This window comes from Salvelinus namaycush, chromosome 3 (assembly GCF_016432855.1).
Source record: "Salvelinus namaycush isolate Seneca chromosome 3, SaNama_1.0, whole genome shotgun sequence".
NCBI lineage: Eukaryota > Metazoa > Chordata > Actinopteri > Salmoniformes > Salmonidae > Salvelinus > Salvelinus namaycush.
Genome location: NC_052309.1, coordinates 75,724,765 through 75,741,236, shown reverse-complemented (window position 1 = coordinate 75,741,236; position 16,472 = coordinate 75,724,765). Strand labels below are relative to the sequence as shown.

At 42.3% G+C, this 16,472-nt stretch overlaps 1 protein-coding gene across 1 annotated transcript; it reads right to left on the bottom strand.

The window, feature by feature from the left end:
* Positions 1-5,147: 5,147 nt before the first annotated feature.
* Positions 5,148-16,098, bottom strand: LOC120038853 (low-density lipoprotein receptor-like). Its single transcript, XM_038984443.1, has 18 exons — positions 15,831-16,098; positions 10,902-11,027; positions 10,655-10,777; positions 10,100-10,477; positions 9,842-9,964; positions 9,611-9,733; positions 9,307-9,426; positions 8,814-8,939; positions 8,516-8,687; positions 8,135-8,362; positions 7,903-8,021; positions 7,645-7,784; positions 7,368-7,509; positions 6,945-7,088; positions 6,582-6,830; positions 6,369-6,443; positions 6,080-6,243; positions 5,148-5,930 (listed from the first exon to the last, which is right to left on the bottom strand). Exons 1-18 carry the CDS (start codon positions 15,886-15,888, stop codon positions 5,898-5,900), a joined length of 2,643 nt encoding a protein of 880 aa, XP_038840371.1. The 5' UTR covers positions 15,889-16,098; the 3' UTR covers positions 5,148-5,897.
* Between the last annotated feature and the right edge of the window lie 374 nt (positions 16,099-16,472).

Sequence of the window (16,472 nt, the reverse complement as noted above, 5' to 3'; positions counted from 1 at the left end):
AGAGGCAGGTTGATTTGTTGCTAAAAGTTGCTAAATGACGTTGTGATGTCATTTTGTGATAACGTAAAACTGCGTCATTACGTAGAATACACTAACGTTACTCAAATTGATTTGACATTTTGTTCAGGTACAGACTCCCACTCTTTTCTGTACTTCTGGCTGTACAATTTTGATTGAGACATGTTGATTGATGTTGTAAGTTCTGTTCAAGATCAAACATTCGTGACCAACTATATTCATTGGGTTTGGCTTGTCGAACCCGTACTACTGCTGCTGCAGTCAGCCAACAATGATTTGCTGCTGCCTGTGCACGGGCTGAGCGCCTGCTGCTGACGTCACTCACAATGCACTTTTGCAGCCAGGCAGGTGTGTTGTAACTGAGTGTGTGACAGAGAAAATCATTTGTGTCATTTAGAGGAGATACAATGCTAATCTACTCTGTAGCTATCTAATGTTTTTGTGTTGTCTGACTCAGAAAGAACAGGTCAAAGACACCAGTTTACTCACCCTGTTTTCAATTGCAATTATCGAGACAACTATTCCTTTTTATACTTCATCAATATAATGTTCTGTTTTTGTCTAGTTGGACGAGTTAGGCCTATGCCCAAATTATCTCAGTATATTCTGTTTGTCACCTCAACATTCCTGTGGCTCTGACCTCTCTGAATTGGGCTTTACTCAGATCCTTTCAAACAAAAATATGGTTTTACATGGCATCAATTATCACCCATGTTCTCTTTGCTGTTTGCTCTTTGTACATAGCTACTCTGAGTCATGTCTTCATCTCCCTGGGCCCCACAATAAATTATCAGTGACGTTTACATTGCAATTCTTTGCCAATCTATGTAGCTTATCACCACTGTCAAACGAGTCTGTCAAATAATAACACATCCCACCTAAAGCAAATAATAGTGCCTGAGATAAAGAGACTGTTTCTGGAATGATTAATGACTTTAAGTAGCTTCATTCACCTCATGTCTTGAATAGTTGACCAGGTATTGAAGAGCTCTAGGGAGTGCGGCTGCAGTGGGATTCAGAGAGGAGGAAGGTGTTTATTTGAGGTCTGAGGTGATAGCCAAGGGACAGCAATTTAACTGTCGTGTCACGAAATGAGTGCCTTTTTGCATCCCTTTGATGTTTTAAGTAGAAATTGTGCACCTATGTTACATTTTTAAAGCTTGTTATATTTAATGAAGTGCTCTTTAATATAGACCACATAGATAATTCAATAAATCAGATTTTTTATATAAATGAAGACAAAATTCAGTATTTTGACATGTCCCTCAGTGCACCCTCTATGACTTTCACCATCATCATAACACGTCAACCCTGTTACCCATGGATAAACAAGCTAGAAATGTTTTAACAATTTCATTTATTTTCTGGCGCTTGTGTTCAATTGCACCTGCCTGTGGCACACAGCAAGCTTCCTTTTCCCCTGTCACAAGGGGATGTATGGCTAATTTAAGATGAAAACTTCAACCCTGTAACTTTATTCTGGACTCCGTGCCACTTACTGTAGTAATTTAGTTTTTGAACCTCTTGAGTTGTGAAAACTAGTTTTTTATTAAGTTGAACATGTGCTCTTTATCGCAGAATGTTAAAATGAAGTGAATTCAAACATTTTTTTTTACCAAGTTACACATCTCAAAAGGCACCAAACTGGTGTAATTTATGTATCCTTTTATAATAGCCTACTCTGTGGCTCAGGAGTTTTTCTCACCTGACCTGGCATAAATTGGAGTTAAAAATTAGATGAAGATTGTCTTCATCTGAAGAAAATAGATCAAGATGGGATGAATAATTTAACTGGAAGCAAAACTACAAATCAAAGCTTTCTGATGTGTAGAATGACACTGTATCATGTCATCATTACACGAGAGGGCTCTCCTAAAAATGTGAGTCATGATATATAGGTAAACAATGGACAAAACATCAACAGGTTTCAGAAGGAACCAGTGTCCTTCCCTGGCCTATTTCCACCCTCCGCCCACTGCTTCCCCTTCTGGGAAAAGTGAATACGTCCAACCTCTGCATAGAATATTGGCAAATATTCAATGTACACAAAAAAACAAGGATGGCCTCACCATTTATCTCTTCTGTAATGTTTACTTAAAATGAGAGAGTATGGTTAATATGTTTCCATATAGATAGGTTGTATTTCATATTAACTACACTGATGATATAAACTGTTTATTACACCAATCTGTTTGAATACCAGTATAAAGAATACTGCCCATATTGATAGTTTGTTACAGTTTTACACTCTGCTGTACCTCTAATAAACTCCAGCTCCAGTTCAGCTGTACTGAACTCATGTTGGTATGTTAATGATTAAGGACAACCCGAGGTTCTTTGCTTCAAAAATGCCTCATGCCAACAAAAACAACCAGTCTAGGACACTGTGTTAGGAAATGAAGTCATATTCCGGGGAGCAGTTATTTGTTTGGATGAATGTCACAAGTAAAGTAATCAAACAAAAGGAGGCCAAATCTCCAGTTGAATAAGTGTCCTAGTTACTGACAGCTGGTTAACATTGTTCAGCCAGTGATCCAAACCCAGCATCTACTTTATCTTTAATTGTGTGCAGTATTGTCCTACTGTAACATGATAATCTAGTGTCCAATGTCAGTTAGCACCCATGACAGTCTAATAAGGATGGGGATTCTCCTCATTTTCCATCTTTCACAATGGCAGCCAGAGTCACAACTTGAATGGAATGGAGATGTATGTGTGTTTGTATGTTTTTTATGTATTTACTGTATATGCATAAGTACGGATGTGTGTGTGTGTGTGTGTGTGTGTGTGTGTGTGTGTGTGTGTGTGTGTGTGTGTGTGTGTGTGTGTGTGTGTGTGTGTGTGTGTGTGTGTGTGTGTGTGTGTGTGTGTGTGTGTGTGTGTGTGTGTGTGTGTTTTCTTGGTATGTCATCATTTATCCTCCCTTCACAGCCTTGAACTTTGTCTACAGTAGGGAGCCTGCTGCCAGGACACATAGACAGTTTGACGTGAGCGATGTAGCCTGAGACCTCATTGCTTTCTTGGATGCTGTTCCTGTTATTCTTGGACACTGTTTTTTAAGGCTGCCACACAATCTGCAAAATTGTTTCAGTTGGAGATGTGTGCTGTGAAAAGTGTTCTCTTGATGTGTTCTTGTGCAGTAGCTTTGACCTAAACTGGTGTCATTATGACTTTGTAGACCAGAAAGCTTGTGGCAATATGACAATGAAGATTAGATATTTCATTCTACATATGGAAAGAAAGTACCCATACACACTTCATCCCAGCTTGAACAAAAACTAGGCCTACGTCCCGTCAATAAATAATCAGATCTATGCAGAAACAGAGTGCTCCTTTTTCTTTATTTAAGACAAAAACACTCCCATAGTTAGTTAGTTAAAAACACTAAAGGTCAGTCGTCTGAGTCCATATAATTAAACACAATAAATCAACATAGTCCGGAAATATAAAACAGCTGTGTGATTTGTGTATTTACAATCATACAATTTCATAAATAAATATATCATATCTTCCATGCTTCTGTCAGGAATTACAGAACGTTTGTGTTATTCAACAGGCTGTCATCCTGCTAATGTAATGGCCATTGGTAGTGCCCTTATTATCTAAAAGGTTAAAGAAATGTAATTCTGGAAATATTTAATTCTCAAATTAGTGCTAAAAATCTGATGGAATGATAAGGTATAATAGATCTATGTGAAAGGTGACTATTTTGAAACTACTAAAGCATCTCAATATTGATTAATTCTGGAAAACCAAAGGCAGCAAACACAATTAACACAGTTAACTTGTAACCTGTATTTTGTGTATGTATGACACATTTACAACACAAAAATGCTTGTCAGACCAAAACTTCAGGCATACGTGAAGTACCAATCACAGTGTAATGATTCTAAAATAAATATAAGCATTTATTTATGTACATCAAATGTTTAACGGTGTACAAATTCTACACTGGGGGACATCATGGCCAAATTTTTTAATGAATATTTACAAATACATTATGAACATAATATTTACATATTCATGATCTGCACTGTTGATGTTAGTTAACACAAATTTCTGGATTTATTCCATACGGCTATTGAATTAAACAATATGTTTAGCCCCAACCCCACATTAAAAAAAGAAACATAAACAAACACTTTCACTGACTCAACAATAATGTCTTTGTTAGGCTTAGGCCATATGTAATTACCCAAACTCTCGGTCTGTCTAATACCTGTAACACTGTGACATCCTCAAGGTCAAACACATTTAATTGTAAACAGTTAGACACATTAATTTCACTCTGATCTCAGAGAAAGAGGTGTCAAACATTGTAGCCTAAAGCCACCTCAGCACTATCATTAGTATTTGAATAAATCATCTGGTTAAAAGGTTAGCAGCATGATATATAATGCATGTCAAAATCAGTTTTTACTTAGTCAAATAAATATCTCTCTCCAGTAAACAACTCTGAAAACCATTGAAAGGCAACTTATGTTTCTGAACCTGAATGAAGACATGATATGCTACACTCTTAGAAAAAAGGGTTTTAAAATCGTTCAGCTGTCCCCATAGTAGAACCATTTTTGGTTCCAGGTAGAACCCTTTTGGATTCCATGTATAACCCTCTGTGGAAAGGGTTCTATCTGGAACCAAAAAGGGTTCTTCAAAGGGTTCTGCTATGGGGACAGCCCAAGAACCCTTTTTTCTAAGAGTGTAGTCATGGCTCCTATGGTCATATGGTCCCGTAAACCAATTTTTTAAGGCTTTCTGTCATAGAAGAATTACACAATTATATACTGCTCTCACACAGTTGGGCTGAAAGAACAGGAAGCTTGAGAAGGAGTGGATGACAGAAAGTTAGACAAGGCAGAAAATGAGAAAGATACATCTCAGACAGACTGTCCTAAATCTACTGTCTTGGCTTGCAATTAAACACCATATTAGGGAAATTGACAGCAATAGTGTTACCAAGGCACATAGACATACAGTATAAGTGTCAGTGTGTTTAACCGTCCATTTGGATAGTGCTCCACTAGTGAGGCAATGTGGACGATTGGTATAAAAAGCTATGATTTGACTTTGTCCCTGTCTGGTGATGTTATAGAGGTAAAATTGGCTCATGTATAGAATTCAAGACGACATTCACTATCAAAGGGTTTCATTTCAACAAGTGGCTCAGGTGTTAGTTTAAGTCCGATTTTGATATTAAAACAATTCAGGAACAAAGAAATTAGTCTAGACATAGTAAAAGATATGATCCGCTCATTATTTCTCAACATTTTGTCAGTCTCGGACATAAGTAAAATAAATACCTACGTTATTTACAATACCTAATTTCTGAATTCTACGTAACAAGAAAGAGAGATTTTTCTCAATTCTAAGTGGTGTTAAATAAAGTTGCATTAACCTCATATATCAAGGGCACTTCTTCACAAACACAAAACACTCAAATATTACAATTACATTACTGTTCTTTCATAATGGGGTTCAACTTCTAAACAGTCTTCTATTTGTAAGACATTTCACAGTTCAGACAAATAGTCTCTGAGAAAAATACTATGGTGTAGAATGGGCCAATAAAACTCAAGCTTGGTGGAGATGAGTTGATGGTCTCTTATGGCTCTGGATTGTGCACAAATGGGCAAGAAAGACACATGAATGAGAAATCTTCCTCCTTTTCCTGCTTTTCTTTCCAGAGCTTCCATTTGTCTTTGAGCACACAGTGGTTTGGTCAGCGGTATGACACTTTCTCTGCCTTCTTATGTCTTTGAGGTTGTGAGGTAACATTTTTTAAATAAGATTGTCCAGGTAGCTTATATAAAATGTTTCTCTTACTCCTCTGCTTTCTCCTCTTAAAGCGTTTGTGTTGGCAGGGAACGGCAGCACTACGGTCAAGCCTCATCATCAAGACTCACAATCTGTCTCTGAGGGGAAGGAAACAAAGAGTAATACATTAGGTCACTGAACTACAGCTACTGTACAACATACCATAGGCTACATTTGCTAATACAAAAACACTAGCATACTCCAAGTGACATTGAGATTGACTGTGTATGAAAGATTGACCTCTTACCGGTGGGTAGGAGTAGCCGTCTGAACTGTGGCTCCTGCATATGTGCACCTGTTCTTCAGTGGTCTTCTGGTAGACTGGGTTTTCAAAGTGAATGGTGTTAGTGTTCTTCAGCCTGTAGTTCCTCCACACCAGCATGGCACCAAAGGCCACCAGACACACAATGGCTGAGAGACACAGAGACATACAGGTCAGAGGGGATTTGTTGATGCTAAAGTGGGGTTTTAACATCATTGGTGTGTAATAATCATGCTAACTGTGTGTCTAAGTCAGTGATGTTAAAGCAACTTACCTATAGGCAGCGCGATGTATAAAGCTGCAGGGGTTGAAGGGGCTGTGGGTATAGCAGCAAATTCATGGCGGATGTCTGAAGGGAAAAACAAGACAGATTTAGACCAATGATACACCATGTCAAAGTGTGATGTTCCAGGAAAGTCATCTTTAAAAATATTCATTGCTGATAACTTCTGCATTTAATGAGAGCACACATTTAAGTCATGCTTACCCTGAGTGGTGACTTGAGGCACTGTGGTAGTCTGGGCCTGGGGGATCCTGGGTCTATCTGGCTGGGCAGGTTGGGAGTTGCATGGCACAGGCTTGGTAGTGCGGGGAGGCGCAGGCGTAACTGTGGTAGCGATGATGGGGGCCTTAGTGGTGGCGCGGGCTGGAGGTGCAGGGGAGGTGTGGGCGGGTGCCGGTGGGGGGTTGGAGGCGGGAACAATGGGCTTGACTGGAGCTGCAGGTGTTGGTGCAGCTAGTCAATATACAGATAACACTTAGGTTAGATATTATACAGGAAGCAAGGGATCATATATTTCCCCTGTGTTATGCTACATAGAGAGGCTGAGGGTGCTAGCTAGATATATACCTGGTACACATTTCCTCATGTCTTTGGCCAGCAGCATGTTGTCAGGGCATGCACAGGTGTACTTGGGGGAATGTATGCCCACCTGGGGGGCTGCCAGACACATGAACTCACAGCCTCCGTTGGCCACCTTGCACCAGTCCCTGCCTGGAGTGGGGCAGAGGGGAGGAGGGGATTAAGTCTGGGTACTGGTTTGTCTCAATAGAAAGCACATTGCTATTGCTATGCTACTGCAGCATTGCAACTTAATTGTAATAGTCTGAGGCTCCAAACACAAAAATAGCACTTTGAATAAAATGCATCCCTGAGGTGCAACCGTCATGCAAAAACCCATTGGTGCCTAACTCCATGGCTACTCTTGCATAAACAAACTACTGATCTAACTAACTATGGGAAGATTAAAAATCTGAGAGACCTGATACATACCAGTTGGCTGTTTGAGGTTGTGGTACAACACAATGTCCTCTGGGGATACCAGGTGCTCTGCCACAGGCTTGATGTCCCTGCCTGTCACACGGTTGGCACTCAGAATGGCATTGTTGCTGACATCTGTCCAAAACACTCTTTCCTACACACAGAATACACAGTACTCCATTTAAACATTTCTAATCTCTGCATAAACATATGAAATATATATGATTATTTTCAGACTTATTTTCATAGTGCCTCATTTAAAAGTTAAAGTTGTAATTTTGGCACTCACCTCAAACACAGTGATGCCTAGGGGATGGGCTAGCCTGTGTTCATCTATAATGAGTGTTCTTCGGCCACCACCCTGGACGTTGATACTGGAGAGGGTGTGCAGCTTGGAGTCCACCCAGTACAGCCGCTGGTTCAGCAGGTCTGACCAGGGGATAGGACAAGAGAAACTAGTCAGACCAGAGTGACCATGCAGAAACACACACACAATTATGCATGCGCACCCTCACACACAAAGGTAGGAAGTTATGAAAGTGCTCACCAAGGGTGATTCCATTGGGCCACACAATGTCGTCTGTGACCAGAGCAGCACGGTCCCCTCCGTTCAGACCTCCCTTCTCAATCTTGGCTGGAGTTCCCCAGTCAGTCCAGTACATGAAGCTACGAGGGCAGGAGAACACATTTATTGAAGCATGTCATCATTCAACAGATATCCTGTGTAGGCTCAATGTTTCAGTCATTATGCTCATTCCTGAAGCCAGTGTGGGACCTACTTGCTGTGGGGGTCGACCACAATAGCGCGGGGCTTGGCCAGATCATTCTGGAAGAGAGTCTTGCGGCGGCTCCCGTTGGCGGTTGACACAGAGATGCTGCTGCGGATACTGTCGGTCCAGTAGATGTTGCCGTGGACCCAGTCAAAGGCGATGCCCTCCGGAGCTTCGATGTCGCTGTCAATCACAACTTTGTGTTGCGCTGTGTCTGCAGCCAAGTCTATTGAGGTGCTGGATTGTAGGAGAAGGGTGAACAATAGAGAGAAAATATATTTATTATACCATCATCATCATTCTAATCATCATCCTCATCAAAATATCACTGGGAGCAATAGGCCTACAACAGGGCTCTATGGATAAAGATAACATGGAAGCTTTGCTCACCTGTAGATCTTCTTCTGGGAGAGGTCAGACCAGTAAATCTCCTTGGCAACCATGTTCATGTCCAGAGCCACTGCATTCTTCAGGCGGGGGATGACACGCGTGTACTCACTCTTGTCCAGTGTCATCTTCCTCACCTCATGGCGATTGGTGAAGAACAGATAGGCTACAGTGCCTGTGTGATCAGACGAGAGAGTATTGTTCCAATAACTGCAATGCATGACCCATGACAATATAAAAATAAACTTGATCAAAACATGAGCAAAGTAAGCATTCAGTCTTTCTTAGGTCCAATACTTACCGATGGCCTTGCAGGCTTTTGTGGCTGGGTCGACCTGGTAGCCCTCCTCACACTCGCACTTGTAGCTGCCCATATGATTGACACAGATCTGGCTGCAGATGTCTGGGTTGGCACACTCATCGATATCTGTGGGAAGAGGTACAGGACAGATATGACGTCTGTGTAACTGGCACAGTGTTGGAGAAGGTAAACGGTGGCGTAGAGTCAGACGAAGGGGGTGTGACAGTAACAGCACTGGGTCATCATGGCTCCACAGGGAAGTGGTCCAGTCAGGACAGATACCTTCTCACCCCACTATCACCAGCTTTACACTGCCATACAGGATTGAACTAAGGCAAAGGTATCAATGGGCACATCGCCTGGCACTAGGCCTAAAGGATGTACAGTCTGAAGTCCACATTGGCAAGGACATCAGATCCAATAGCGCTGCTGATTGAGCCAACTTTTTGGGCTCTGTGGACACAAATGCAGCTATAGTGGTAAGGAGTTTAACCTTCACAGTGTTTCTTGTCCGTCAGGTAGTAGCCGGTGGGGCATTGGCACTCATAGCCGATCTTCAGGTCATTGCAGATGTGTGAGCAGCCGCCATTGTTGTACAGGCACTCGTTGGAATCTGCAGGGAGGGTTAGAGGAGAGAAAAGTGACAGTTCAACACACCAGTCCACAACTCCTTCTTTCTTTCAGCAACCACAGCTAGATAGCATTCCCACGGTTTCCATCCAACTCATTTTACGTGAGAAGCTAACCATAGACAAAACTATTTTCCCCCTAAGTACATGTTCCATCTTTATACTCACCACACTCTCTGAGAGGCTCATCTGACCAGTCCCTGCAGTCACGCTGCTTGTCACACACCTTCTCCATGCTGATGCACTCCCCACTACGGCACTTAAACCTGGTGGGACCCTTGCAATGGCTCACTGTGGAGGAGAGGAGAGTGTGACTATAACACAAAGGTAGTATTACCATTTTAGTAGGTCACAGTAGTAGAAGCAGGGGTAGTAGCTTTATGTGGGGCAAGAGCCTACCATTGACACAGCCTATTTCATCACTCAAGTCTCTGCAGTCGTACTGGCGGTTACATTGGCGACCGCCGTGGATACAGGTGCCATCACCGCATTGGAAATCATCGGGGCGGCAGGTGAGGCGGCCTATGGAGAGAAGGAGAGATTGAGAGGTCAGTCAAAAATCCATATGCAATTTACATATTAAAGACAGAAAATATTAAAGCGAATATAGCTAACAGAAGTAATAAAAGGGTAATATGAGAGAGGGAATGTACTCACTACAGTTGGTCTCGTCAGAGCGATCCAGGCAGTCGAACCCTCCATCACATTTCCAGCTGCCGTGGATACACTCCCCGCTGCCACATTGGAACTCCCGAAGGGAGCAGGGCTTGGGGGCACCCTCAGGGGCTCGCGTCCCACAGTTCTGGGGCCACTCATCGGAGCCATCCGAGCAGTCAACGTCTCCGTCGCAGGCCCACAGGCGCGGCACACACACAGAGTTGTTGCACTGGAAGGAGGTGGAGCTACAGGTGGTGGGTGGGCAGGAAGCCTCGTCGCTCCCGTCATCACAGTCCAACTCCTCATCACACACAAAAGAGGCTGACACACACTGGCCGTTACTGCAGCGGAATTTGTTATCTGTGCAGCGCTTGGGCGCTGTGGGAGGAACAGAGATGTGTGTGTTAGAGGGGAGCCTCATTTGTCAGGTTTATATCAGTTGGGAAAGAATGGGACTGAGAGGGAAAAGAGAGAGTAGATGAAAGAAGGGGAAATGTTGGGAGGTAAGTTGGGGAGAAGGGTACAATAGAGAGTGGAGAAGACAGGACCACTCACCACAGCTCTCCTCATCAGCTCCATTTTCACAGTCTGCTTTGCCGTCACAGAGCCAGGTACTGGGAACACACTGGTTCAGACGTCCACCACAGCTAAACTCTGTGGTTCTGCATGTTCTGGCCGCTACAGGTGCAACCGAAAAGAGAGAACAACCATCAGTGACTGAAACTGAAAAAGATGTTGAACTAGAAGTGTGGTTCAATCCTCTATTGTATTCCTATTAGCTACGGCGGTATGTGTTACTCACAGCAGGTTCCGGGGAGCTCGTCAGTTCCATCTCCACAATCATCTGTTCCGTCACACACCCATCTCAGCGTAATGCACTTCCCGTTCCCACACAAGAACTGCCTAATCCCGCATACTGTCTCTGCGTCTATAAGGGGAAAACACACGTACCCACACGGTCAGTCCATGACTATTCATTCTGGTGAACAACAAAATCTCAAAATCAAAATGGGCTTTAAGGAGCATTTAACTGACTAACATTTACAACCCCGGATACATTGTATAGTGGGACAATACATTTCTTATGAATGAAATTAATTGCTGTTCTATTTATTTCTGGGAAGCACACAAACCAGACGCTTTCCCGAGAGGACACTGTATATAGCTGCACATTGATCTGGTACTGGTACTCCTGGCAAAGTACACAAATCAGATGCTTTCCGAGAGGGGTCGCGTGGCAAGCCAAGCCCATGGCACTGCAAAGCCTTAGCAAGATAGGACAACCAGTGGTATTTCTCTGCTTTATCATCTACATACTGTCAGGTCAGTCAAGAACACTACACATTATTTGAACACCTGTATCCAGACATCACAATAAACCACAGGAAAAGGAAACATTGTCTGTTTTCTGTAACTCTGTGGATGTTATCTGAGGCAAATACTTGAGCAGACCATAAATCAGAATGTATAGAGTTAAAACAAAAGTGCCAGAGCAGGTTGCATCTGGTGGGTCTCATTTCCCAGCTTGCAGTCATATGTGACAGTGAGTGGGGGAGGGGATGGCTGTTCAGTGGGCTATGGCAGGGATGCTGGTAACACATCAACAAAGAGGCAGGGGGATGGGTGGGAGAGGCCCATTATGACCCTCTCCCTCAACATACACACATATACATGTACAGACACATAAACATGCAAATTCCAACCTGCCTATAGAGGAGGAATGTGGAGAATCTACAACTCAAACACACTGACACATGCACACATACACATGCACACACACTCACACACTAACGTTTACACCTGCCATTGGTAGTGGAGAATGTAGATTTTTGTCAGTAATTGGGTGGTGATGACTGAAGACAAATGAAAAGAGATCGTAGACATACAGTGCTGGCTGCTGTTATGTTCTCTTTAACATCTTAATTTTCCTCCATGCAGTTCTGAATGCTCTTCATCCATCAAACAAAGACATTCTAGACCTCCTACAGCTCTCCACCCAACCCCCTATCTAAATCACCCTAGTTAGTGAACTGGAAGAACCAATTAAGACACTGTACTGTACATCAGTGCCCCTGGCCACAGAGATGACTCACAGCAGTGTCCAGATGCCACTGGGAATTCCTTATCCTGCACTTAGGCCTCAAAACACTGGATGGACACCTGTTTCTGATAGGAGCCAGAGGGAGGAGCTTGACCAGAGGGAGGAGCTTGAATCACACCACTGGTAGCTGATTGGGTCAAGAGGAAGGTTTGCATGATAATAACAGTAGAGACAATAGTGGGCCAGATACTCTTTTTACTGACCACTGGGGATGGATTTTCAAAACAGGACAGTTCCTGGGTGAGGTGAACCTTTAGTTTCTCACCAACGGTTTCAGGTGCAGGAACAATAATACCTACTAGGGAATTTGGAAAGATTTAACAATTTATGCTCATTGGAGGAAGGCCCATAGTTTGGCCTACATTTTCTTTACTGAGATATTTTGGTCATAAACTGTGACAGCGCAGTTCTGTTGCTTTTTGTTCCGTACTATTCAACAGATGTCAACAGCAGATCTGGGAAAGTGGATGGAAATTAAATGGGGCAATCTAGTACAGATATTTCTCTGTGAACAAACAGTATGAACATGAGAAGTCAATGTCCTCATTCACCATGTCTCCACAGCTAAACAGGTTACTGCTATTCCAGTTCTGGACCCAGCTGTCCCCATGTAAAAGTGTACTATGGGCGGCTGTATTGGTGGGACCCTCTTCCATGTGCATTCCCTTTCTTTAAAGGTTTTATCATTAGTGACTTTAATCTTATCTTACCTGGTTGTCTTATCTATAGAGTTCACTCGTGAGTGAACAAGACAAGCCACAAAATAAGAGCAGAACAACACGTGAATGAATACCCACACAACTGAGAGAGAACATAAAAGAATACCCAGATGTGATCACATTTCACACTGCCATCCCTTGGAAAACAGTTTGGGTTCTAGTAACTCACACAATATGACCCTCTAGGGCCAGGTGAGTATATTGACTTAATACCTGCAAACTCTAATTAAAGGCTATCAAAGTCTCTCTCTCTCTTTATCATATCCACCTGTCCTCATTCCCAGAGAGAAATGATGGTCAGATGCAGGCGAATACCCTGCCTTCAATAACATTTGGTTAGGCTTAAAGTTCAGTCCATCAAAGGCTCGGACTGACAAGGTTTACTGATTAACCTTGGGGAGAAATGTAACGTGGCATACTTGTTTGTCTGTCCTCTGATGTGTGGTGTGTTTAATTGATCTTCCGTCCCCTATCAGGACAAGCTGGAGGAGAGTAAACAGCTCTGCCCACTGTTTGATGAGCTGTTGAAGCTGGCTAATAAAAGTAAAAATCTCTTAATATGACACTTAGAAGGCATGGACATGGTTCACAGATAGCATGATAAAGTGATTTGCACAGGCTTACAGTTAATCAGTACCACTTTTTAAATAGGTGATGGAACAGCTCTTTTTTGAGATGGAGCATGTCATTCTGCAACTACTTTTATTTATCGCTCAGCATTCTCCATTTAGGCCCTCAGAAAATGTCAAGGCAAAAACGGTATTCTTTCTGATTATTTGCAAAGAGTTTGAATCAAGTTCCCAGTGTGAGTCTCCCATTCGATGTCACATTCTCGATATATCTGCACGTTACAAATTGCGCAATATGAGGGATGTCCGCTCCTCCTGATAAGACAATGGACAATGAGCACAAACTGTTTCAGACTGCTGATGCTCTGACAACAACACAACTCTGTTGTGTCAATGGATAGGAGTGTGAGAGCCAGTTCCAACACATTCCTGGCACTTTTTCCCAAACATTTCCATACTAATGATAAAACCGTTTATTGTTTACTCCATGTGTAACTCTGTGTTGTTGTCTGTTCACACTGCTATGCTTTATCTTGGCCAGGTCGCAGTTGTAAATGAGAACTTGTTCTCAACTAGCCTACCTGGTTAAATAAAGGTGAAATAAAAATAAATAAAAATACTGGCCCCAATACTAACACTGGATGTTATTGCATACAGGGCAGATGGTGTTGAACCAATATGTTGGAATGTTGCCTCAAGAGAAATACACAAAAGTCCTGCTTTGTGGAGGTGGGCAAGAGGGATTCCTTTAATTCTCAAGGTGGCCCACCACAATGATGCCATAGGGCCATCAATACATCATGAAAGGGTCAAAAACATGAGTGAACAACAGAGAATCTAGATTGAAATGTGACTGGTTATTACATCAGTTGATGAGAACACATATAGTCTATTGCAGCCTTGCTATGTAGCCTAATTATACAATAACTCACTTGTAATCTGCTGTACCTGAATTTGGAAGATTTTTGCACTTTAAAGCTAGAATGAGCAGTTGAAACAATAAAGCAACACCCCGCCTCTGTTTTGGTAAAAAGCTGAGGGATGGGCCTGAAGAAATGTAACCTCTCTCAAATTCATAGACACAGCCAGACTATGGATGTAAGGACTGACCATCCATGATATCAACATTATAATTTGAACCATGTTTTGAGACTATGCAGGTTTTTAGTTTTTATTTAGCCTATATTGTTTACAAACATTGGAGGGAAAAAAGCTTATATTTTGGGTTCTGATGGGATTCAACAGCTGGACTAAGCTCATTAGGTATGTATAAGTGGCACAGCGGTCTAAGGCACTGCATCTCAGTACTAGAGGCATCACTACAGTCCCTGGTTCGAATCCAGGCTGCATCACAGCTGGCCATGATTGGGAGTCTCATAATTGGCCCTGCATCGTCTGGGTTTGGCCAGGGTAGGCCGTTATTGTAAATAAAAATCTGTTCTTAAATTACTTGTCTAGTTAAAAAAATATATAATCAATGGGTGTATATATAATTAGGTAGATAGTCATTGCGCTAATGCTAGTTAGCACTGGCTCGCTAAACTACCTCAAACGTCCATCATACTGGCCACATGGTATCCACGAGTTCATCTGACTCTTGGTAAGTAAATGGCCTCATTGGCAAAATCCCAGTATCCATTTAATTCATAAATCCTGACATGGATGTAGCAATGAAGGATTATAGCTTTAAAATAACAATAGCCTACTAACAAAATAATTGTCTTGCACAAAGTGCAAAACTGTAAACTGCCGCTCTTCTCAGGGTGCACAACAATGCAAATATCCTTTAGCCTCGCCCGGCTCCAATTCCACAACAAGCTTTCGGAAACGTCTTGTTGCACATTCTTAAATCTGATTGGCCACGGAATCTCATGGCCAACAACAAATCAGAGGCTGTGAACGTAGATCATTCAAACAAATGCCGGTAAAAATAGATCATGTAAATGTATCTAAAGGTAAATGCGAGTGCAATGACAAAATAAATACTCGCCTACGCATTGTGTTCTGATCATAATAAGAAACAATTTGTGTTGCACACTATCGCAGCTTCTTCAAGATGCAACACAAATTTGACCTACATTCTACAAATAACTAGCCCCCTCCCCCGTCGTGATGCGTCAGGCGATGTCCAAGAGTGGGCTATTTAAACATTTCAAATCGATTGATAACTGCCATTTACGATAGACATAATATTTAACAAGAAGGTAGGCTGTGTTTAAAAATATACTTACTTTGCCACTATGCATTAATGGAACAAATAACAAATAAACCAAATTAATTGGTAATTATTCCGAAGTTTACGATACACTAGAGTAGACCTATGTTAGAATAAAGATACTTACTTGTTTGGACAACACAGCAAGCCAGGAACACCAACAGCACGCACAGCAGCCGCTCCATAGCCTGCAGCCAAATTGTTAAAATGATTTACACTTTACTCTGACTGTCAATAAGGTATTATGATACAGCTATAACAATGTTAAAACGATTGTTTTATTTTAAAGTCACTGCTTCCAAGCTATTCAGTTCCTCTGCTCTTATGTTCTGGATTCAGATGCGCTTGGGACGAGAGGTTAGACAAGGATGCTCCTGGCAGTGTAATCATGTTTGGCAACATCAGAGCAATTTCAATGTGGTCCAGGAGTGGGTTGGAACGGGAGGAGCCCAAGAAGCATAGGGCGGGGTTTGGAGTGGTGTGATCTCTGGAATACAGAGCCTCTTTATCGAAAGGCTGTCTTCAGACGCTCTATTTTACTACTGTTTAACACTTGAGTTCATTCTTAAAGCTCCACGCACGAACACACACACACACACACACACACACACACACACACACACACACACACACACACACACACACACACACACACACACACACACACACACACACACACACACACACACACACAAGAGGCGGGCCAAGACATACAAATATTTGTCTATAAGCTCATTCTGACAGGCGTTTCTAAGTATTCAAAAGCAGG